At 39.2% G+C, this 26,620-nt stretch overlaps 1 protein-coding gene across 1 annotated transcript in view; it reads right to left on the reverse strand.

Annotated features, from left to right (window-relative positions):
- Positions 1-19,764, reverse strand: part of LOC140929174 (uncharacterized) — a 203,655-nt gene extending 183,891 nt beyond the window's left edge. Inside the window, exons 1-8 of the mRNA XM_073379041.1 lie at positions 19,400-19,764; positions 16,737-16,817; positions 16,040-16,231; positions 15,548-15,697; positions 14,494-14,805; positions 13,363-13,744; positions 11,432-11,950; positions 9,647-9,686 (exon numbers count right to left, since the gene is read on the reverse strand). Of these exons, the coding sequence (XP_073235142.1) occupies positions 9,647-9,686; positions 11,432-11,950; positions 13,363-13,744; positions 14,494-14,805; positions 15,548-15,697; positions 16,040-16,231; positions 16,737-16,817; positions 19,400-19,715 (1,992 nt within the window). The 5' untranslated portion in view covers positions 19,716-19,764. The remainder of the gene's footprint in view (positions 1-9,646; positions 9,687-11,431; positions 11,951-13,362; positions 13,745-14,493; positions 14,806-15,547; positions 15,698-16,039; positions 16,232-16,736; positions 16,818-19,399) is intronic.
- Positions 19,765-26,620: the final 6,856 nt, after the last annotated feature.

Below are 26,620 nucleotides of genomic sequence, written 5' to 3' on the forward strand. Positions count from 1 at the left end.
AGCTACAAGCGTGCATACACTCGCTTGTTAGTCTAATTTTTGCAATACACAGAGCAACTTGTAAGGCCATAAAAACAGCAGCCGATTCGTTCAAGAATTAGGGACTATAAAGGCGTCTGTAACGTACAGCAATGCGTGTTTTATTTTAGAGATCGAGAAGTAAGGCAGAAAACACTTGTAAAGGCTACACAACTTTAATATGAACATTAGCTGAATTCGCCAGCAACATTTAGAATATGACCGTTTTTTTTACAAAATATATTTTTGTAAAAAAGCTGTCCTTTTACAAATATATATTAGTGTAAAAAAAACAGCTTTCTTACGGTACCGTTTTTTTACACAACATATATACAGTAAATAGACTACGTGCTCATATTGAGTAGTCTATTTACTGTTAAACCGCTCCTTAATTGTTGAGCACTGTTCTGGATCCAACGGTGAATTACCTCGATTTGTTATATATATATATATATATATATATATATATATATATATATATATATATATATATATATATATAATTCAGCCCGCTCTATTACGTTCAAGTAGAGCCACAGACTGCTTGGTCACTCGCGACAACAACAAACTACAAACGACTATTTACAGAAACCGACACATACTAACCGATTACTCAGAGACCAGTTGCCCAGTTCAAAGGCCGATTAGCGCTAACCCAGGGTTAAATGTTTACCCGGGTCTGTTTTTCTTTTCATCAAAGTATTTTCTCTAGCAATTTTCTCTATTCTTGTGAGAGTGGGCAATCATCAAATTGTAGGCAAAAGAGAATTTAACTGAATTTGCTTTCTAAGCTTTCATATCTGATTTCAAATTTTGCACTAACCCAGGGTTATCTTAACCCAACGTTGAACAACTTAACCCGGCCCAGTCTTACAACCCGACCTCTCACAAGGCTACTACTATCCGGACTTTGACGAGACGAGCGCAACTAGTTTGCGACTCACCGGACAGCCTACAAGACGAGACTGATTATCTTAACAACGTTTTTAGTAAGAACAATTACAACACGGACTTTGTTAGACGGATCACTCACAGTAACACTGTTCCAACACTCAGACCAATGTCCACTCTGGCCCTGTTACGACAGCGACTATACCGTACATCAGAGGCACCTCTGAAACTATCGCATGTATATTACAACCTTACAATATACGTGTTGCACACAAACTAATAACCACTTTACGACGACTGCTTACTAACGTCAAGGACAAAGACAAACCGGAGGACAGACAGGGAGCAGTATACAAGGTCAAATGCTGCGACTGCCAGGCTTCTTAAATTCTTACTGCCCCCTCGACCTCGCCATTGGACTGTGCATACAGTGGGGATGATGAAATATGTTCGAACCGCCATAGAGCTGTAACCTCTTTAAGACAGAATCCATCAGGAAATTGATTAATTTTAAAATTCAAACCTTGTAACAGAATAATTTTAATCATATTGCATTCTTTTTCTCATTTTTCAAGGGATATAGATGTAATTAGTTATCTGTAATAACACCAAAGAGATTTTATTATGGGAGCCCGTGAAAACAAATTTTAAACTTCACAAAATGACATCTTACACATGAACTTTCAGACTTTTATCTGTGTTTTCACATTTCGTCTGAAATATGACATTTATTTTCTCAGGCTTCTATGAGAAATTACCTTTGGTGTTATTACAGATAACTAGTTATACCTCTATAGCCATGAAAAAGTGTAAAAGAGAATGCGATATTGTTTAAATTATTCTGGTACAAGGTTTTTGTCTACTGAAAATTAAAATTACACAAATTCCTAATGGATTCCGTCTTAAATTGTTTGGATGCAAATTGAGGGCCGTGATAAGGGAGTCGCATACACCATGTCCACAGAACACAACACTTCCTTCATTCGCAGAATCGATGTTCTCAGCGGTTTTGACACTTATAGATACAAGACATATTTCAACGTCGCGTGAATAGTAATCTACCACAAACAGGTAACTGTGACCTTTATGGACAAAGAAGTCTGCTGCAACTTTTCCCCATGGTTTATTGGGAAAAGGTGTACTCCTCATGGGATCGATCTTTTGTGTTTAAAACTTAGTGCACATGTCGCAGTTCTTCACAATCTTCTCGATCTTACGAAAACGTCCACGCCAGCAGACGGAAAAGGCTGCATTTTTACGTGTGTTTGTAATTAATACCTTGGTGGCCATCGTGTAGATGTCTGAGGACGTTCTGTCTGAGGGTTTCTGGAATGGCTAATCTTCTTCCTCCGGAGTAAGTCGTTGCAGGTGCTAAGGTTACCTCACTCATTCCAGTATTTTCCAACTGGTCCGCACTGTTAACGCTTGTCAGTAGGCCATCCTTCCTAGACATACTGCATAACAACTCAGTTCAAAGTGTCATCCTTCTTTAACTCGCGCCTTATTTCGTCCAAACGCTGGTGTGCGGCTGGTAATGTTACCATGACAGCGTTTACAAAGAAATGTTATTCAGTACAGATTAGTTTTCCTAGGACATGTTCCATTGTTATGTTAAACTGCATCACCCGCATACGGAACCTTTGAATTCTTAGTGGGAGTTCGTCAATTAGCTTTCTCGTGAACAATGGTACAAGCGGTTTGTGGTCTGTCTGCACTTTTACCGTTGGTAACCCGATGTTCTAGAAATTAAGTTAATCAGCAATGTTTTTTTTTCGATTTGCACATATCTGCATTCGGTATCTGTCACGGACGCACTGGCGTATGCGACTGGTTTAAGTTCACCCGTGGGCTGCAACTGGAGAAGGGCAGCGCCTAATCCGTAGCCACTGCCATCAGTAGACATGATAGTTTCGTACTCTGGATGGTAAATCGACAAGACGAGTTCGGAAGCCAATTCTTTCTTAAGACAGGTGAAGGGATCTACTTCATGTGGGCCACACAACCATGCAGTGTTAGTCCTGAGCAAATCTCTCGGAGGTTTGGTATGCACAGCCAAATTCGGGCAGAACTTCGTACGCTGGTTTACCACGCCAAGGAACCATCGAAATTCAGCTACATCACGTGGCTTCGGGAAGTCGACAACGGCCTGAACTTTGGAAGGATCATTTTGGATTACTTGCCCATCAATAATCTGTCCAAGGTACTTAAGCTTGGAAACAGAGTAAGCTCACTTTCCATAAAGTAAAGCTTCTTCCTGTAGACGATCCGATACAGCGGTTAGTCGCTCATCACGCTCTATTTGGTTACGAACATTATCACCAGGATATCATCAACCAGGCATTTAACATCATGTAAGCGTTTCAATACCTGCATCATTCGCTTCTGGTAATACTCAGGAGCTGAGGAGATACCTTGTGGTAGCTGAAACCTTCCAAAGGTGTAATAAAGGTTGTCAGCTTATGGCTGTTGGAACTAGAGATAATTGATGGAATCCAGAATTGGCGTCTAATTTTGAGTACACTGCGCCTTGCCCAATGATTCCAAGCGTACTTTGTACTCTTAGAGTAGAAATTTGGTACAGTTCTCTTTTAACTGCTTGGTGTAACTTTGTTAATTAGACCAACATACATCCGTATGTCCCCATTTGGCCATGGGACAACTACTATGAGGGGTAAGGGTACTCTCCGGGAGGAGGTCATGGCATAATGGTTTTGCATCATCATTCAGCTTTGCAAGCCCATTAAACAGGTTTGGGTAGACTTCTAAAACATCTTCTTTCGAGCGGAGAGGAGGTGGGGGTACCTTTACTTCAATAGCCTTTATAGTGTACGTTCCTGGGATATCATGAATGAGTCCCAAATGGTGAAAAGCGGGAATGCCTAGAAGTAGTTTGGGTGTACCAGTAAACTTTCTCTTTAACCAAATTTTGGCCATGTTTTAAGGACATCTCCACATACCCAACAGTTTCTAGCTGTATGTCTCCTGCTCCGCGTAGGTCCCTATATCAGGAGCTGACAGCTTGCCACATTAGGGCTTCTAGGCTGCCTCTAGAATGACTGATACCTGACCTTATGAGGCAGGATGTAGTATACCGTGGGGAATTAGCCGAGCTGGATCCGATAGGCCCGTTCGGCAGACATACGACGCTCGGGTACATGTGCTTCTTAGTAAAGTGAATCAAACCCTAGATTTGTTCTTGTTTCTGTTACAAGTCATAAGCGAGGGAATTAGCCAATGCTAGGCAAAGTTCCTCAGTATTGAGTTTTGGACATAGCCCGTACACAGACGTTGCTTTATTTTTCTTTCCGTTCTTTTCGAAAATACCTTCCCTCACCCCTACCCTCTTTCGCCGGAGGGGGATAAATCCCTCCACGGTTTTTGTTTTTTATTACTCGCGCTCGCGGACTTTGAAGAGAAAATAGAGGGTCTGTGAACCGGCTATCCTGGACAAAGACACTAAATTATAGTTTTGCTTAATCGTTTAACCTTGACTGATACTGAACTGAGGCCACAGTTCCGATGCATATATTATTTACGCTTTATCATCAACATGGAAAGAAAAAAAAATGTTTATGAACAAAAAACTAAAAGCAACTTCGATTCTCTTTGTTTAACCTGATAAACAACATATTAATAGCGGATATTCTTTGCTTTATTGCAAACTTCTATTAATTTATTTTCATTTGATGGCAATCAGGGTTGTGTATTAAAATGTAGTATTCTTTAGTTAAATTCGTAGTCAATGGTATAGTCGCACAAAAGATAGACAATCCACTGACAAAATAACGTTTTCCACGCTGAATTGAAATATAGACGGAAATATTTAGACGGGCACTACTTAGTTTTGCTACACGCCAATGTATAAAAATTCAGGCTTTACAGAGTTGTAAATGAGTAGAGAATAGGAACGTTGTGCATTATTCGTTGAAAATGCAAATGGGAGTAGAGACAGGACTGGTTAGTTTTTGTGTACCTTTCTTGTATGACCTGAGGCAAGCAATGCAAGAACAGAAAATGTGGCATTACTTACCTTCGTCTTGAGTAAGACGTCGGCGTTCTACTATATTCATTGATCATCAACATGAAAAGGGAACAGAAAGAAGACGAAAATATTATATCAACATACCACTAACACCATCCGATATTAAAAGCATAACAAAGATATATCACGCGTCTTGATTGGTTTAATGGGTAAACGCAGTGAATAGCCTGATCCAGGCTCCCAGAGGTGTTACAGTGATATGGACATCCCCGCGTTTTGGGCATCCCCATTCCCAAAACTCTAGTGATATGGGCATCCCCTTCTAGTATTACCTTAGCGGTTTTGGTTAGGGTTAGGGTTAGAGATTCCCACATCACTAGGGGAATTCAAGATTAAAATGAAAACCAAACTAGGTGGTCGTTTCCACAAATATCTTTTGAAATAAATGCAAAGGGTAGAAAAATCTGTGGCCCAAAATTGTAATCTTGTAAAGCGGTGTTGCCAAAACATGACAGTTTGCAGTTTTGCCCTCTTGTAAATTCCCGTGAAAACAATCAGTAAACTAATATTAAGACCCTTCTTTAAACAATGCATTCTCTTCATGTTTCCGAGTTCCCCTGAATTGCGCATACTGGACGACTGGAGGAATGGATTTGCACAAACTTGGTCCTTTCAAAATATGAGGCAAAAATGCAAAAACTGGGGAGTAAATATGGGGCAAGGATGGTAAATGCTTTTTATTAGCTTTTATGCCTTTAGCTTTATCAGGTTAAATTGAAGGTTGCAGTAAGGATTTGGATAAACCACACTGGTAAAAACAAAGTTGCCCGATATTAAATTCAAATGTAGACGGGAGACAGACACTAGTTAGTTCTGCAAAGTTTTTTTCTTTTACATCAACTGAGGTTGAAGCACATAAAAAGAAAAGTCAGAGACGTCATTTACTGTCATCTGTCAGATTCACTGAACACCAAGGTGAGAAGACAAAATAAAAGAGACGAATGTTGTTTAAACATCAACAAACATTAATGCCTACTGATATACTTTGCTTTATTGCAAATTGCTGCAAGATTATCTACTACTATTTACTGGTTTACTCCAGTTAGTTCTGCGTCATCTTTTAACACCTACTGAGGCAATAAGGTCTTTAACAGAAAAAGAAATAGAAGACGCCGGAGATGCTGCTTACCATTTTTTCCAGTTCCTGTTGCACGATCTGGAAATTCAACATGAAAAAATAAAAGAAAGACGAAAATGTTATTTAAACATTATCAAAACACTAATTAAAGCAACTTCCATCACTTTGCTTTATATCGCTAAGTACTCTTAGCTTATATTTATTTTTTTAGCCATTCTGAAAAAATGATGTGTGATATAATTTAAGCTTTATTAAGTTTAATGCTCAGTCTGTATGTAGCGTAGGGCCTGAGTCCGAGTTGGGTTGGACATGCGGAGTTTTTTTAGTCTTTCGAATACCCTCAATAAAGTGTGTACCTCTTTGGTAATTAATTTCGTGGGTCTTTAATTTCACGTTTTTCGCGATTGTAAAAAAATCGCGAAATTATTTAAGACCCGCGAACAATAATCCTCGCGAAAATTAATACCCATATGAATATAAAATTAATACCCATATAAATCAAAATCAAAGAAAAAATTAATAAGATGTAATAACAACATACAAAGGATATGTATCGACACATTTTACTGGTAAACTCCATTTTGTACCTTCGGTTGTAAAATAACATTAATTTGCAAAGATGTCACACATGGAGTAGAGAGTGGAGCTTCATCATTTGAATCGCTAGGTTCGTGCAAAAAATTATATATGTGCGTTTTGATTGTACAAGTTTATCAAGAAACTTTTACATTTTTTGCAAATGTTCAGACTTTTTGAGAAATATAGTGAAATTGAGAATGCTTAAATCGCGAAATTTAATGCCCTTTTTCATATTTTCCTATTTATATCGCGAAAATAACACCCCGCCAAAATACTGTCTCGCCAAAATTGCAAATTGAAGTACCCGCAAAACTGAGTACCAATAAGGTACATGGGCGTGTTAGAGAGTAAACTGAAAGCCAGCTGTGCCATTCTGTTAGCCCGCGTACTTGAAAGATTTTACCGGACACATCTAATACTTCTAACCGCCGAGCCCGTTCTGACCATTCATCTTTAAAAGTCTTGTCAAAAACATGCTCCCATCCTATCCTACGAGCCAAGTCAAGACATCCTCCATAAAGCGGTTTAAACGGCCACCCTCTATTAGGTGACCAGTAATCAAATTCTCGAAATAATTGTAGAAAAGGTTTTGAGTTACAAAACCCGACTGTGACAATAGACGGATCGAAACGCACCAATCACATTACGCGTCTTCATAGCCAATAACATCACGGCTTAACTGACTGACGACCAATAACATCGCGACGTAATTGACCAATCAGCTCAATAACCAGAGTATAATAACATCAACTGACGTGATACAAGTCACTTTGACTCTGAAGATGACTACCGCACAGGTTGTCGAAACGTCAGTCACTGTCAACAGCAGTCCTATTCAGGACTACTCTCACCCGGACGATCAAACTCAACCTACTTTTGAAATGACTCCTGGGTTCAGACCTTTCACAGGAACCGATTATCTATAAAAATGGATAGTAATCGTCATCAATCGAAGATTAATATCGATTTCCGATATCAATTGATACAAATCGACAAAGAAAAAAGTTGTAACTTCGATTAATATCGATTTCCGATAGACATCGATAATGGTTTGTTTATCGATTGTTATCGATTACTATTGCTTATTATTATGGAAAAGACTTAAGTCATTCGGTGAAAAGTTTAAGAAACTGAGATGACAGTGATCTGGAGGACTTCAATGCCCATGTATTTTAAAACATGTACCTCATTGCATTGGACTTCCAGACAATTCCAGTCTGAGCGAGATTGCAAGGAAAGACATGCCTGGCAACTGATGGCTTTGGATTGAATAGACATGTAAAAATCTATTAAAACCAAAAACAAAATTGGAACGCGATAAAGACTACGCCTGGAGTAGTTGCTGAAGTCAAAAATAAAAGGTGTTAAGCTAAAAGCGGTCTCGTCGGTATTATTTGCAAAATAAGTACAGAATGTAAGACTTTTTCGACAAAATACCTGATAGGATCCTTCTTAATGTGCTCTTCCGTGTTTAGGCTTCCTAACCCATCTTTTACAGCCCTGAGACGTACGGAACGTTGCCATGACAATTTTGTAGTTTCAGATGTGAAATTATAAGTTAACGCTGAAATTTCGCGCCAAAATTAAGGAGTAATTTATCATCTATGATGACTTTAATTTATAATTTTCTAAAGTCTGTTTGCTTATGTTTCAAATGACCCAAACAACCCCTCAGAAATAAAAAAAAAAAGATTTGTCTCCATCGCAGGGGGGGCGAAACACGTGTTCCCTCCGCCATTTTGTCATTTTGCTGCACAGACAACAAGGCCCACTTGTAGCTTGGGCATTGTCAAAGGCAGCCCAATAACGATTCTGCAAGCAAAAGTTGATTCTGGTGTCGCAATGGAAATTCGTGGACCACGAAAATTCTAACATGCCTGCAGTCCATCATGGGAAGTGACAAAGTGTCTTTTTTAAGTTGTACTTTTAATAGAAGCCATCTTTTGTCCTTCAGTTTTTTTTTGTTTCCAAATTTTTAACTATAGTTTTGGAACAAAAATTTAAGATTCGTGGTAGTTCCTTTTACCTTTCATCCTCAACCTCATTATAATTTTTACTATTAGTATTTGATAGTTATCGTCAATTTCCTTGTCACTCAATGTTTAGCGGCAAATTTTATCAATTAATTAAAAAAAAAGATTCAAATAAAAGACTGTGTTAACAAACACAATACCACATGGAAAGTGTTTTGTACGGTATTTACGCACTCGTTTTTGTATCAGAAATCTCACTTGTACGCTGTGCTCACTCTTTCGATTTCTGATGTGTCAACAACTCGTGCGTAAACTAAAATACCGTACTCGCGCACTTTAGTCAGATTTTAGATGTACTAACCCGCAAATGGAGAAGAAACTTTTTCCCAGATTCTCCACAGAATTGACCCTTCAGCTTCTTTTTCACAGTGTCGCATTTCTGTGTGATAAGAAGTACATTTGTGAAAATGAAATGATCAGTATGTCACGAGCGTAGGACGAGGAAAAAAATCTAAGTCCCCGACAGGATTCGAACCTATGACCTCCTCAACACCAGGAGGGCACTCTATCCACTGAGCTACGGAGAACTCATGGAGAGCGAGGCCATATACTAGGTTCATATTTGACACGCGTCCTGCATACTGCTAGGATCAGCAATGTCGATGTCGCAATGTGTGGTGAAAGAATGAAGGATGGTAAATTTTAAGCTCGGTGAAACAAATATGAAAATGAAATGATCAGCATGTCACGAGCATGGGACAAAGAAAAAATCTAGTCCCGACAGGATTCGAACCCACGACCTCCCATACACCGGGCAGGCCCTCTATTCCCTTGAGCTACAGAGAACTCAATTGGAGAGCGATTTACCATCTTTCATTCTTTCAAGAAGAACATTTATTTCATGAATATCATATAGTTTGATATTTGTTTTAAAGTAATAAGATTTTTGTGGAAATAAGAATTATTTTTGTTAGGAATACCTATACCTTTCAAATGGTCTCCATTGCGTTTCAGTTGTCCCTCAGGGTGTTCCATTAAGTGAAGCAATGACCCTTTGGCTTCTTTTTCATCATCATCATTCACTTTTTCGGAACTTCTCACAAACCTAATGCGTACGACAGACATTTCTAATCACATGAATTTCTGTTCATATTTTGTAAGTACAAATTAAAAACTTCAATTAACTGTTGTTAGGTGTCTAACCGCTCGATGATTTTCAAAGTTAATTTTAATAATAATAATAATAATAATGATTTATTACTTCTATAGCGCTATTTACATATACAGATCAGTGGCAATTTACTGACGTTAATTGTTCAAGTGTCTCTGTGATTAAAATAGTTAAGCGTAAATTTAAAAAAATGATTAAAAAACCAAAGTTTTTATATTATGGGGTAGTTTTTCACAATTCAGGCTGATTATAAGGCTCTTAATAGGTTCTTATCCATCACACATTAAGTGAAACAAGTTATTTAATTCACTTGAAGCGATTTTATAAGAAATAGAGGTAAGTGATATTACTGCCAACGAGCAGACTCGTGAAGACGCGTGGCTGCGAGGCGGCAGCCTAATAGAGCCGTGCGCGATTGTTCCAGGGGCAGAAAAAAACTCGAATCGATATAACATAGAGTAATGTAAGGCAACTATGACGTAATGCAGCACAGAGAATGCACTGTGAATGTCATTGGTTACGTGATACAGATCAGAGAATCCACGAGTCGTGTGCGTGTTTTTGAGTCCCGTGCTCATCCCGTCTTCAACCAATCGTCGGGTGGATCATTTCCATCCTACGCGTTATCTGTCGCATTTGCCCGCTGAAATTTTTTATTGCATGCCGCTAAGAAAAACAGTAACGCAGCAAATTTTTCTTTGTCTTTGAAGCAAAATAATTCGGAAGGTTTCATTGGCGCACCATAAACTTTTTTAGCTTTAAAAAGAGACCAAATATAAGTCTGTACGATGAATATTCGCGGACTACAACATGATTTTTCGAGGATTTTAAGTTTGCTTATAAGACCACTAAATTTTACGCAAAATGACTTGTGCGCAACTTCGGACAAAAACACGAACTTCAATATCTCGAAAAATTTGATGCGTAAAGTTGGGATTTCAAATTCTTTATGCAGTAGAACAGGTTAGTTTGCTTTTTTCAAAAGACAAATTAAAGCAAGGGGCACACATACACCAAACCCATGATCCGCCTTCCCCGCGCATGTCGTGGGAGAACTACCGTGCGGTTCCCAGCCAACAGCTCCCACATGTGTTGTGTGGAGCTGGCACTTGATAGACTGCTCTGCACTCCCTTCGGCTTGAAGTAAGGGGTTTTTCTGAGACATGCTTTCCCTGTTCAAGCTGCTGATCCCCAATGGGGTGAAACAGCTGTCTGTAGCTGCCACTGCCCGCGTGGTATGGTTGTGCGCATGCGCGAGGTACTGGTACGGCCATGAGTTGGTCTTCAGGTGCCTCTTGCTTCAAGATTGCACTATTTTCACTGTTTTTCATCACTTACTTTATTTCATGACATTTCTAAAAAAATTCAACAGCCCGCGCATATAGGTAAAATCTTTACTCGTTGGCACTTAGCGAGAGCTATAGCTAGTCATATTTCTTATTGTGCTCATAAAGTACAGTTAAACCTCCCCTAACAAACCGCCCAAAATGTAAAGAGGTAGCGGACGTTTACTGATTCTAACTTTAGATAAGTGACCTTTCGTGAGAGTTGGTCGCTTACGAGAAGTTGTCGCATATGGATGTTCGACTGAAGTTAGAAAAACACAATGTAAGGAAAGTAAACTGTGGTATTTTGCGACTCTTAAATATCAGCGCCGTGTCTATGCCAAATACCCTCACCTCTTCATTTCTATCTTGGAACCACTGCCAAAGCCAAGGCTTGATAAGGATTGGTCATTTTCGGAAGGACAGAGTCCTTCTCCTTTGAAATAAAATGTAACGGCGGCTTTTTCAGTTTCTGACATGTTTTTGCACAGTGATATTTCATTCACAAGGTTCTTTAAAGTTTTTCGTTTATCAACCTTCACTATGCAACCATCGCCACTTTCCATGTCCTCGACGGTTATAGTGATGTATGGTACAATCACAACTACACTTGGCTGTATACTGCAGATGAGTTTCGAAGGAAGGCTTCTCCGTGGTGCGTCTGACAGTCGGGTTTTTCCGTGGTAGATTTCCTGGTCACTTACGAGAATTCCAAGCTTCTCCTCTATCACTTTCATCAAATCAATGACATTCGCTTTGCTTGGTCGTAGCTTTACCGGAAATCTTTCACTAGACGATACCTCGACTGTTATCTCCAATTCGGCATCAACTAATCTCAGGTTTCTCAAGTTTCCAGGCGATTTCACCAAGTAGCTATTTATAATATAATATAACAAGAAAAAAATTAAGAAATTCGGATTTCAGTCTTCCTCGTTTTGATACGATTAAATATGGAAAGCATTCATTAAGATACTATGGCCCTTTCGTATGGTCGAAACTTACAAAGGAATTACGTGCCGAGGATAGTCTGTGCAAATTTAAGACTAAAATTAGGAAAACAGACCTGACTGCCTTATTCGAGGATGGCTGTAGAAATTGCATGCTTTGTAGTAATTAACTTTGAGACCCTATGTTACAAAGCAAAATGTATCATGTACATACATCTTGTTTTTACGTGTAAATACGTTTAGATTTTTAACCTCCCAAGTTTTTACTATTTGCTGTTCTATATTAACATTATTTTAACACTATTTAAATATTTGATTTTCATTTATTTATATATGTATTTTATTTTTATTTTTGTGTCACCAATTAGTGCCATGCGCTAGAGTTTCTTGACACGTTAAGAAAGTTCTGTAATCACTACTACTACTACTACTACTACTACTACTACTACTACTACTATTAATGTTAAAACATCCAAATTAATTCTTAGCAAGAGAGCCAGTTGGAAACTGCCCGATCGATAACCCTCTGTTGAAGGTCTTAGCATCTAGCCTCATGAAAAGAACGCGCTCGCCTATTGGAGGTATATAGCGAAGCCGAGTAGTAGGCGGTGGTCTCGAGTTCAAATCCTGCTCTAATTGCTGGCTGGATTTCAAGTTCGCGGCAATTCCAAGACAATTCAACTCCTTGGCCATACCCAATGACTGCCTCAGCTACCAGATGGTTTTATCGACCCTGTTATGTTCTATTTGAATCACGACTCTCTTTTAAAGGACATCCTTATATGAAGCACACCTCCCTAGAACGGACAACAAATAGGTCCCTGCCTTCATTTTGTCCCTCTTTTCGTTCATCACTGCAGAAGATACCTCACTGAAACGGACGTGAAATCTGTGTATCGGTCTCGACGGTGACCACTTTAGAACCAGCTGACTGTGTTTTCAATAATTAACATCACATAGCCAAATCGAAATGTCTTATTAAAATTCCGGCAAAAATCCCTTTCAAATTTCTAAATCTACCAAATGTATTTGGTTTGATTTACCTACAAACAAACTAAAAACAACAAACCATCAAAAATAAAAAAAAAGCTGATTACTTTACTGCGAGCAGAATAAAAATGTGAACTGTTTTTAGTCGCCTTTACCAAACACGCAACGAATTCGCAGCCAAAAAAGGATGGCTTAAAACTTGGAATTTTCCATGACCTTGGTGGACAGAAACTCGGCAGCCGTTTCTGCCCTGATGAAAAAAATACACAGCTTCTACTAGCTAGATATTGTCATTATGACAAGGCCTCTCGTGTGCATTTTGCGTAATTTTTACATTTAATTACTGACCTTAAACGGGAAGAATTTGGCAACACTTTGTCATTGAGAACAAGAAGTTGATCGGGATCGTTGGCAGCATTTAGCTGACTCTGTACTTGACGTTTCAAATCCCCAACCGTTGCGTCTGGGGCAATATTCACTTCCAGTGGGTGAGGTAAGCCATAAATAGCAACTGAGATGTCCAGGAAGGCTTCTGGTGTAAACACACACTTTACGAGACCATTTTCATCCCGGCCAGATTCAATACCAGCTTCTTTGGGTGCGGTTTTTACGCGATAGAAAGTGAACTTCTTAGCCTCGTAAGCTGGTCGTTCTATCGTTAACTCCTGTCCTCCATATACAACCCAGCCTCCAACGTCATAGCCATCTATGGATACGTCTAAGTTGCAACCTTTGCGAAGGACAGAGATCGAACATTAAGTTAACCATAAAAAAATATCCGTAGATCATGGCGCGGACCAAGTTCAATGTATTACAGTCGACGAAGCTTAAATCGTCAAACTGCTTTCATTTAATCTAAAATCTCTTCCGAAATGCGGCAGTGTTTTTGCTGTATTTCTCCTTGCATGTAAATATCAGCTGTGAGTAGAATATATCAAGAACTTCAAAACATTAATGGCCTTTTTATTTTGCGACGGTTGCCTTTGGCAACGTAGCGAACCTAAGGCTGTGTTCATCTATACCGGATAGCTACTAGCTCTTGCACCGGCACGAAACCGATACCGGATCGGGTTTCTATTCACACATAAGAACGGTGATTTCGGCGCGATTTCTGTAACGGAGCGAATTTGGGCCGCTTCGATCTCTAAACTGAGTGGAGAGTCGCATATCGGATAGGTATGTAAATTAGTACTATAGCTTTGTGGTGTCGGTACGAGAAAGTTATTCGGTATAGAGTGAACATGCCTATTAGTAAGGTGACGTCAGTGTCATCTCAATAGTATTTCTATCGTATCACTTTCAGTTTTTATCCCGCTTAATCTCACTATTTTTAACTAATGGTGGTCGGATAATTATTGAATCTAAAGCTTCTGCAAGGGGCATTCTTCAAAACGTAAGTTCGAGACCGGGATTAACCCATAAAAACCGTCAGGATTATAGGATTGGAATGTATGGTTTAATGTACGTATGCATCCTTACTATAGGCATGGGAGTTTTTGACATGTATCTTGTACTGTGTGCCGCTCTTCATCTCCACAAACTCTCCATCAGGTGTTTTATAGTGCTTTCCACCAATGATTTCCACTGAGTATCCTTGGTACGCAAGATAATTGACATATCGCGTAGGTGGTGGTCCAGCAATGGAATCATGTTGAAGGCGACCTTGCCCTGCCTGTGCTGACGCATCTGATGCAACAGAAGGGGCAGGGGCAGGGCCAGCAGGGGCAGCAGCAGGCGTAGGAGCAGGCGCAGGAGCTGACCTCTTGGAAGTAGACGCAGCAGGGGAGGAGCCTGGAATAGAAAAAAGGGGGATATCGTTAGCTCTTCAGCTAAAATTCTAAATTTAGCTTGCAATTCAAACAATGTCCAACGCCCTTCCTTTCAAATGGTCAGAAATGCAACAATATAATATAGAACATAACTTTATGGAAACGGATATTAATTTACCTGATGTGAGTCAAGCAAGGAAACAAGTCAAGGATAATCGATGAAACCGAACAATGTTCACTCCATAGTGAGTTTACGACGCTACATTTTTCGTTTTGGTTAATACTGCTATCTTCAGAGATGAAAATGACATAATGTCACAATGTTCACTACTGCCATCATCATAATCAGTTTAATTCTAGCAGTAGTGATAAATTTATTCAGCTCATCCTAATGTCGACCCAAACTATGTAGAGGAATTAAGTATTTCCTTAAAACCAACCTTCCTGATCTCAAGCTGCGCGCTGTAATGAGAACGGAGAAAAGCTTACTAGGAAGACGTTTACGATGAAGCTAAAACATCAAAAAGTACTTTTTTCAGCAAAGCAACAAGCCAAGTATTAAAGGCATGGGGTATGATCAAAATTTCATAACCTTATTAAAGCTCTGTAAAGTTCTACCCTGCGTGTCTGCGGGACAGCGGCGGGGAAAAATCTCGGCTGCCAAGAAAATACCCCAGGCATAACAATCCCTCCAGAAAAACAGGCTACAAACAATAGTTCATTTGATACTTGGAAATTCTCAAATATCAAGTTTTTTGTCTTACCTTCACTTTTCTCAGTAGAAGATTTCTGTGTAACTGGTATTGCTGGTGTGACTTGAACTCCTTCAATTCCTCTAAAGGTTTGTGCCGGCGGGGCACTGAACAACACGCCCTGAATTGCTACTGAGACGGCCGTAGAAGCTACTGCGTTATCTTTCAGTCAATAGAGAAACAAATCATTTTTAGAAATTAAAAGAAGTTTTGGCTTTGAGGTATACGTGTAAATAGTTACATGTCTTACATTAAAAGAATAATGAAAATGCATGGCACCTTAGATTTCCTTGATCTGTTAACTTCTAAAACGAAAGAATTAAACTTAAGGTATGCCAGAGGTCCGTGGCACAAGTGCAAGGAGCAGTTCAATGTTATTTTCACCCACTAGATCCTTGACGTCATCGTTTTGGAAAATTGACGTCGTTGCTCTCTCAGTAAACGTGAACAGGTAAATGGTGTTATCAGACATCCACTCTGGAGTAAGCTTTAAAAACGTTTTACTTTCGGTTACCTTTTTCCTCGGGTACATGGCGAGGGAAGGCCGATACGCAAGCAAAATAACGCAAAGGCGGTAGCGGGGCCCGCCTGACATTGTATACTTACTTCTGTCTACACAATCTGCCATTCGGTCATTAGGATCACTCTCTGATTCATCACCAATCCCATCAGTGACCACATCTTCAAAATCTACACCTAGATATAAATAATGAGGATGACCATATAATTAAAACCTTATCATACCCGGCGAAAATAGCAGAGGTTTTCATCACCCCAGCTTCATACAACTACCATAGTGACCCGACTGACCCTGATGGGTACTTCCTATAATGGCCTATACGGGAAGGCTCCGCCCGAAAGGGAAACATTTTCAGGCCTCAAGTAAATGGAAGGGGGTAGGGATTTCACTAGTTGAAGGGGAGGTAGTGACGGATCAACTAATAAATAAAGTTCAAATTAAAAACGGTTGGGGACTGGTGGGGTGTCAGCAGGTGCTCCTGGTGTCACGACCTTGAAGGTCGGGTGGGCTATCTGGGGAGGGTAGGGTGGATAAGGGGTAAGTTGATGGGAAGAGGGGTAATGTTTGCAAAAGACAAATTCTCCAGATTTCAGTATTTGTTGGGGAGGAAAGTCAATATGCAAAAAAGACAAAATCCATTAACAATTAAAAACAGAACTGGGCCTGAGATTGTATACTCACTTTTCGCCACACACTTTTCTGTTTGGCATTTGGGTGCCTCATCACCACCGCCATCAGTGACCAGATTTTCAAACTCTGTAGCTTATATAATAGAAAAAATATATTGTTTGACAATACAACTATAGTTAGGTGAATCACCATACAGGGGCTGATCCAGAAAATTCATGAAGCAGCGGGTGGGGGGGGGAGGGAGGGTAGCCAGAATGTTTTAGCCAGCAAAATAGTTACTATTTATGTTACTGAAAATTCTTTAAAACTAATACAATTGAAAACTTCTAAGAAAATGGGGGAGGGGGCAGTGCAGCCCTCTTGGCGCACCCCTAAATCCACCCATTCCAATGATCAACCAGCAATATATGTTTATTAAGAAGACAATGACTGGGGCTGGGTGGATTTGTGAGTGTCAAGGGACTGGGGGGGGGGGGGGGTATCTAAGGGTTAAGATGTGTGTAATAGGAATAGGGTAGTGCAAAGAAGACATTCTGCAGATTTCAGACCTCACTAGTAGATGAATAATAATCGCCATCTCCTAATCTTAATTTCTTTACAGTTCTCAATAGCCCTGAATTAATTTGTAAGGTCATTTTTCCTACTGAAGCCACAAGTCCTGTATCCTGTATACAGTGGACTCTCTCTTAATGGACACCTCTATAAGATGGACACCTCTGTAAAACTGACACCTAGAGTTTCTCCCAAGCCTAGTCCATAGGCGTTCTCTCTTGACCCGTTGTCCGCGCGAAGTCTGGGAAAGAGCGGGCGAGTTCTCGGCGTGTATCTCTCGGTGACGACACAGCTCACGGTAGACTCCAGGATTGACCGAGCAGAGAACGCCTAGGGACTAGGCTGGTTTCTCCCTTAATCTTTATTTACTCCCTTTGTTTGACTCGACTCTATACTAGAAGATGGCCTGACATCTCCCTAAGACGGACACTTAATACCGGTCCCAAAGGTGTCCGTCCCAGAGACAGTTGACTGTACTCATAAGCAGGCACTGTCATTGTGAAAGGCTGAAATTCTAATAGCAATGGAATATTATTGTGTTCACTTGTGAGGAAAAAGCCAATAAGTCATGAGAAAAAACTAAACCGCAAACAGCTGAAACTGTAATTAGTTTGTGGTTTTGAGGTTTGCTTGCATGTCCTGAACTTAAATGTGATTGGTCACTACACAATCAATAGTCCTGAAATTTTTTAGGTGCATGTTCACTGTTTTCTGAGTTTGAGAGTAACAACTGGCTTACAGAGACATTTAAAAAGCAATGCTGAATGGTACACATTAATAATTATTTCATCCATGGGAAGATTGTCTCTTTCTTCCACTGAATAACCAATTATATCTCATTCTGTAACGTCAGCATCATTTTGAATATATAAACCTATATTGCCTACAAATGACAGGGGGGTGAAAAGAAAGTTTTATTGTCACTCTCAATCTTCACAGTCCTACTTGCCCCAATAAACATTATATGTGTGATTGTAAGTACTGAAGCACAATAGCTGTGTGATAACAAAACGAAGTTTTATACTAGCACTCTAGCAAGAGGTGATCTAATACAAGAACTACCTCATTACTAAGGCATCATGGGTACACCGCTATCAATCACAGGGAACTTTCAGTTGCAAATCTTCCAAACACTTTCAAAGAACCTGATCTGCCTGTGACATTTTAAGGTCTATGGATGCGAAAAACATTGTCAGAAAATCAAGATATTCCTCAACTACCATTTTAAATAAGAATGCTTTAGTGTTTTAAACCTTGACAAGTGACACAAGTTGTTAACCATCTATCACATGAAAGTTACGCAACACAAAGCACACGCGGCATTGGATCAAAAGCATTTTGACTTTCGATTGTTGTCGCCTGCACTTTGTAACCTTTGGTTATTGCTTTTTTGGTTAGTAAGTATTTTATATTCAACACATCCTGATAAATTATGTGCGAACATCTGAGCCATGTTTACCAAAGTTTTAAAATACACAGCCTCATTTCCATGACAAGCGTTTGACGTTTGCTCGCAACGACGATTTTTAGCGAAACACAGCGTTGCAACATTGGTTGTGATATTGTTTCGAAAGGTGACAACATAGTTCCAACATTGCAACTAACTCGAACCAAGTCGATTTCCCCAGATTTTCTTCGTACATTTACTGAAATTTTACCCTCGATAACTCGACCCTCCCGCTAACTCGAAGTAATATTTGTTCCTCTTCAGATCATTTCTATATAATTTTACCTTCGATAACTCGAGCCATGTTATAAAGCGCGTGACATTAGTCAGGAAAAAAAAAACCCGTGTACTGAAGTCCAAGACATTGAATTTATTTCAAAGTAACCGTGTCAATTCTTTGTCTTTACTTTTTTTTGTCACTCCAGTTCAAATCCAGTGTCCATTCCTGTATACTTTTTTGCTTAATTGCATTCCCTCTCCATGCATTTGCTTATTTTCTTATTTCCGGTTATTTGCTTCAAACTCTCAGTAACTCAAACTTCAGATAACTCGAACTTTTTTTGATTTCCCTAGTTCGAGTTATCGGGAGTCAACTGTACTTCAGTGTTCTTTTACGTCCACTGAACACAACTTAAGCGTGGTGGCTCGTCTTCTTCACGATATGCGATGTGCTTCCGGATTAAACACCAAAACATCGTCAAAATATTCAACTTACCATTTATGTTATTGCGGGAGTTATCGGCCAAAGTCGATTTTGAAAAATACTGCACTTTCAAAGCAAGATCCATCCTACCAATTGTTTTGAAGAGATCTTCCAAAAGAAACAGATTTCCCGGAGATATTCTTAAATCTTGTTCCAATATATCAAACAACTTCAATCCACTGCTGGCGTACTCCGTTTTCCTGCGTGGAATTAAATCTACAACAGTAAATTTCAAGGTCTCTAAATCGTTACCTGAAATGTACGATGAAAGTTCAACGAGAAACTTTCTATAAGGGCTCAAAACATTATCGGTTTGAGCAAAAGCCATCCCTATCCGATCGACGAAAATCACAAACTTTGCGGAAGTATATCATGCAAATTGAGATGACGACTGGCAGTGGCTATTCTTTGGGGAACCCCAATATTAAAACTTCCAAAGACGTACTGCATAATAGCCATTAAAATGCTAATTTTTCTAGGTGTTGTTTATCATTCAGTTGCCAATGGAGAGGCGGAAACTGCGACTCTTCGTGAACATATACAGAGGAATAGGGGGATACGTATCTTTTGAAACATCCAAACGCGATGGTTATTTTAACAGGCGATTTTAATCCGACTTCGACCGGCATGCACTCTGCAGGGGCACCCAACGAGAATATAACAGTAATATAGTTCAAAACCACTTAAACATAGCTTTGTTAAACGCATTTTAGTATTTAAACGGTAGCTATAGGCATATTTTGATCCCCTAAAAATTTTTCATCTGTTCTAAATTTTCTAGCTGAAAGACTAATAGTGATCCGAAAATATAAGGATCAAAACTTACCTTTTCGAAAATTTCAGCTAGAAAAAAGGCTTCCGAAAATTCTAGGTGAGCTTTTTAGGGTTAAAATCCGTTAAAAATGGTCAATTTTCCCATTTTTTAGATGTTCGAAAAATCCTAGGAGGGGCAGGCAAGCAAGACATTTTACAACAAATGTTCCGAAAATTCTAGATCTCAAATCGTCTTCCGAACAGATATTTTCCGAAAATTGACGTTGGGTGCCCCTGGCTCTGACTCTATTATATTTCTACAATGGAGGACAAAAGAACTTGGGACTGTGTGAAAAAGCCCTTCCAAGCAATAGTCCCGTGGGACTCTGCTTCTAAGGACAATTTTTTGCTCGGCTTTGCGTTCATCCCGTCGTCCCATGAGGCCGAAGGCCGAATGGGTTCGGCCTCATGGGCTATTGACTCAGAGGTCATAAGGCGAGAGGAATAATATTATTTTAGTAAAATCCAACTAGCTGGTCAAAAATATCGAGACAAAACAACTTTAGCCGGTTAAAGCTAGAGTTTAATCCTTTTTTGTCGCGAAAAAAGCCGGCGCTTCTCGCTAATAGTGGGCTATAACATATAGCCTAGTAGTAGCTCAACCAATCAGAATAGACCACCAGTTGGATTTTGCTAAATAGATTTAGCCAGGGCTAAAAGCGAAGCTTACATCGATAAATTTATGGTTTAAATCAAACAATCAACTTGTAATCCACAAATCAGTTAACTTAAGGGCACATATGTGACTTTTGAGGGAAAGCTAAGGCTAAGTGATTTTAGTAAAATCCTTTGCCTTCGGCCTCTTGGACTATTGACTCATGCAGAGCCCATTAGGGCTCGAGGAATAATTGTAAATTAGAGTGAAAAAAGTCTTACATCGAGTTGATAGCCTTATATGTACATCCAAATAATAGCAATTATCTTCAATCACATTTAAGAGCCGTAATGGCTCTTGATCGCAGTAGATTAGGCCTGGAAAACAAATCAGGCCGAATGTTTTTAGTTCGACAAGAAAAAGTTTACTGTACAAAATCTTGCCAACAAATCTGGCTGCGTGTAAACCAACCTTTTATAATTTTTATACATCGCATCTGAGGTGAAACAGGGGGATATAAACAGTACTATGAGGCACTGTTTTTATCATACAGAACTCAGACAAAATGCAGTATTTCACAATTTTTCAAGACAAATTGCACCCATTCAATATTCAGAACCACTGAACCATCGAAGCACGCGTGGGAGTTTAGCAAAACCGTTCAAAAATTCTCACTTTTGACTTTTGATTTGCAGTGAACGTCAAAAGAGTTACGCTTCAGCATAATGAAGAATTTATTGTATTTATTTTTTATTTGATTGTTTTATAACGATGTGTAATCTTAAAAAACGTTTGATACGCGAGGCATTTTGAGTACTCCTGCAAGCCGATGTTTATGAACGACTGAAAACAAACGGCAAAGCGATTAAAATTGCAAGAAACTCGGCTAACAATCAATAAAAGAAATATAATTCGGTGGAACATTTACAGAGACAACAATTTTCAATCGAAGACAAGCATTAAAGTGTCTCCTGAGTCTTTAAACTTAAAGCTTAAGTTTATGTTTTAAGCGGGCTTCCCAGTGTTTACTGTTTTCAAAGATAAACTCGAGGCAAGAAAATCGCTCAAACCTTTCTCTCTACAGCCAAAATTACAACTAAATACTCTTCGGAACGTTTTCTCTTTCTATTTGCGGTGAGAAAATATCGACTAAAGGCTTTTTAAAGTTCTGTAAGCTTATATCAAACCCCGGGTATCAAACCTCATACTAGGTCAGATCATTGTCTCAGATCTTAAAAACAAACGAGCATAAATTAAACTAGCATCATAAACTGCGCTCGACTTCATCAAATTAGAAATAAAAAAGCAAACAAACAAACAAACAAACACAAATACAATAATTACTCAGGCTTACCATTGGAGATGCAGTTCCTAAAAGCTATCATGTAAGGCCAGAATCGCTTCAGACTTTTCAACCCGCATCCAGCAAAGTGAAAAACGAAAACGATGCGTATGGTCACGTCATTACCAAATTTTCTCGGATGGATAGATTACCACATTTCCTTAGCTGTGGGGCGCGTGGAGCTCCGTGGAGCTCCGTTATTATTGATAAGCGACAAACGGCATTTATTAAATATGGGAAATATTCACCAGTCTATAGGCTCTGGCGGAATAGAGTCCATGGCGCTATTAAAAAAGCGAAGCGCTCTTATTACACTGATAACAAAGTGGACGGTCTGGCTGAAACTAACCCCAAGAAATGTTGGCATGACATCAAATCCGCCAGGACAGGACACATTTGGTAAGCGGCCGGTACCATCAATTCCTAAGTGACGTCATCACTAGTCTGCAGAGTTGGCGACTCAAATTACATTAAACTGTATAACTCAGGAACCCTTGATGCCAGCCCAAACTCCGCCCAACGTAGTTCCACCAGATTTGCTTGTTTCCTTATTAGAAGAGGTCTCATCCGACTTGAGCAAATTGTCAACACATAAAAGCAGTGGGACAAGATGGAATATCTTAAAGCAATTCGCACCCGAATTAGCACCACTAGTTCAAGATATTTACAATGAATCATTGAGAGAGGAGTTTGTGCCTGACACTTTAAAACGGCCAACTATCTCACCAGTCCCTTATTACCCCCCCTAAAAACATTAAATCGGACTTGAGGCCAATTACACTCACTAGTGTGCGGTTATCGGAGGCGAAACGAAGAGTGGAGGCCAAGTATATATGCAAGGTTATACAATTTAATTGTTAAAGGAGATTACATGAGCAAGGCCTAAGGTCAACTGAACTATTGTACAATCATATCAGGATATATAAGTCGAGCGCGGTTGCTAAGTAAGAGGATTAAGGGCTAATCCCACAACTAGCTGTCTGGCAAAATTATTAGAAGGATTTACAAACAAAAGACTTTTAGGACAGGTGCCTGATACTATTGACCCACGTCAATAGCGCACCATGGGCACTCTACAGTGCACCCATTGATTTATTTAATGCAATCTATACATGAAGCTATTGATTCAGGAAACTGTTCTGTCCGGATATTTTTTGCAGATTTTAGGAAAGGTTTTGATATCATAGACCACTCAATAATAATAATAATAATAATAATGTTTATTTCTTATATTGTGCAGTCTAGCATGCGATAAAGATATGATCGAGTACGCATTACAACCCTAAAATCTTAAAGTAATAAATGGCTAGTCCAAATAATGATAATAATAATAATAATTTACAATTTTCGGAAAACAATAAAAGTAAAATATGAGTTAATAAAAGAACTAATAAAAAGCTAATTTAAAAAGATGTGTCTTTAGTAAAACTTTAAAAATGTTCAATGATTGACATTGTCTAATTTCTAGAGGGAGTCGATTCCATACTTTGGGCGCAGCATTTTCAAACGCCCTATCCCCGAGTGTCTTTTTTGTTCTATAGGTATTGTCCATTAGGAGTATGCCCCGGTATGATCTCAACTGATACCGCGAGCTCTCTTTGATTTTTATCAAGTCTAAAAGATATTGTGGTGCGACGCCGTAGATACATTTGTGAACTAGCATTGCTATCTTGAAAAATAATATAACTATAGATGAACTCAGATCTTTTAACTTCGATCAAACTCTGTTTTTTTGGATACGCTCCTTTCTTACCAACAGAACACAAGCAGCGCGCGTCGTCTCCTCTCTGTCATCATGGAAACAAGTCAACAGTGGCGTCCCACAGGGAACAAAACTCGGATTAACGCCCTTTGCTGTTATGGTAAACAAGCTGCTCGTGAATTGGTATATGCGTACGAAGTATGTCGATGACACTACTGCATTCGAGATTGTCCCAACGAACTCTATTAGTATGCTAGATGTAGTTGTCACAGAAATCCAAGACTATTGTATTGAACACAAGATGAAACTAAATCCCAAAAAATGTAAAGAAATGTACGAAAATTTCATGAAGAATTCGATTACTCAATGCGACCTATAGTTGTTGGAAATCAACAGGTATGGCAGCCCAAATGCAACCAAAGGTTTTATTTGGAAGGAAATCACATGGCCGTCCGGACTTTAGAAAGAAAAAACAACAACAAAGTCGTGTCTTTTTCGGCGTTATTTTTTATGTTTACACTAACGTGGATAACAGATCTAAAAAAAGAGCTAGAGCGAGTTATTGAAAACAAAGAAGAGGAATTTCGTAGGAAGAAAAACATGGATTGAGAAATTCAAAGCGGGGGTGAGAAAATGAGAAATGCTAGCGGTCAGCAAGGTGAAAATGAGCGGCAGTGAAAAATAAAAGCAAACATGAACACAGGAAACAAAATATTGGGTAAGCACATACGACAATTCCTTCCGTTGTAGTCGTGCAAAACAACGGCAAGGGAAAGACAAAAAAGCGTGCTGCACGTGCAAATTTGTTTTTTGCTAACTAGTAGAAGAAGTGTGCTGCACGTGCAATTTGTTTTTTTGCTAATTAGACCTATTAGTTTTTTGTCGTCCCCGCTTAGGGAAAGTTCATTTAATATGACAAGGGGGGGGGGGGGATGAAGATATTGAGGGGGTCTCCGAAAATTTTTAGACACCCGAAGGGGGGGCTCTGAAAAAATTGTTGCGCTAGGAGGGGGGGCTCCGAAAATTTGTATACTTCAAAACCAACACATGACATCATCATACAGATCGGATGGTTTTCAACTCAACAATTTAATGACCTGTGCAACTCAGCTATATCACGTGGTTTACAGATATAACAAATGTAGTCTCAGTAATTATTACACTCTTGTTCATCCTAAAAATGCTTTAGAAAATTGTATCACAACTGTATCTCAAGTTTGTCATAGTATAAACCATTGAAGACAATAACGGTAAATATATTTAATACAGTCTAGCGATCTTTTTTCAGGGGAGCAAAGGAATTGAAGGAGGAGTGGGGGGGGGGGCTCTGAAATTTTTTCGACTACCAAGGAGGGGGCTCCTAAAAAATTGAACCGCTAGCGAGGGGGGCTGCTAAAATTGCAAGCTTCGAGTTTCAATATCTTCATCCCCCCGCCCCCCCCCCCCCCCCTTGTCATATTAAATGAACTTTCCCTTAGCATTACACGATTTGATTTTTATTAACCAGAGCTTCGCTTATATATTACTTATATTACTTATTATTGTAAACAGACTTAATTATTAGTATCCAATTGTAAATTGCACTGTTTATTCAGCGTATCGATTTGTCAATCGATAAATCGATAAAAATCGGTAAATCTGAATTGATTGATATCGATTGTATCGATCAATTGGTAGAAATCGATGACACACTCGTTTTTTTAATCGATTTATCTTGAGTTTTACCGATTTCATTGATTTCATATCGGAAGATAAATCTGTTCATCTGTTCATCAAAAAATGAAAACTGACTTCATGCAAAGAGCAAATCTATTGAGAATTGAGTTGAAATTGCATTAAGAGTCGAAGGATGAAACATTTATCACTGTATTGTTTATCAAACATTTATCACTTTTAAATAAATCTTTAAAAAAATCTTCTCTTTTCTTTAAAACCAGTTTTAAAATCTTCTTCTGATGGCTGATATTGGCCAGGTTAATAGGCGCCCAGGTTTTCAGGCTTTAGATCTCCCCCCCCCCTTCCCCCCCCCCCCCCCCCACACACCCCTTTCAAAAAAACGTCGGTGTAGTTCGGGTCGATTGAGTTGTATATAAGTTACATCCCAGAGTAGTCAATAGATAAAAATCCTAATCGATAAAAAATCGTTAGCAATCAAGTGATTTTTATCGGTTGATAACGGAACGTGAAGTGAAATCTCTCAAGGGATTTGCCTGAATCCCGACTCGGAGGAATGTCTGAAATTTAGGGCGCTTTCCATTTGTCAGAACTGGCCGGCCGGACCAATCAGTTAGCAAATGAAATGGCCTTTTTCCAGAGGGTTTTGCTGAAAAACTATGTCCTTCGTGCATACTATTTAGGATTTGACTGATCTGGTTGGATAGTTTTGATTAAAATTGAAATTCTCATTACGACAGGAATGGTCTGGCCGGTCAGTTCTGGCAAATGGAAAGTGCCCTTAGACTAGGAAATCTTTATCTAACGGTTGTATTCCACGTGATCCTTGCTTGCGAGAACTGAATGTAACTGAACCGTTTTTGTTATGTACAAAATAAAGCGTTTTAGAGAAAAGAATTGCGTGTGTAATAGTTACCATATTTCTCTTTTTCATGTTTGTTGATCAGTTGTTACTCGTGGATGCGTTTTCTCAGCTGTACTATCCACTGTACTATCTAACTCATAGCCTGCGTAGCAGTCGCTTGGAGGTAGTAGGGAGCTTTAGCAACGACGACGGCGACGGCATCGAGGACGTCAAAAAAGCAATAGGTTTATATTAGCAAAACA

The sequence above is a fragment of the Porites lutea genome, chromosome 2 (genome assembly GCF_958299795.1).
Source record: "Porites lutea chromosome 2, jaPorLute2.1, whole genome shotgun sequence".
Taxonomy (NCBI): Eukaryota; Metazoa; Cnidaria; class Anthozoa; order Scleractinia; family Poritidae; genus Porites; species Porites lutea.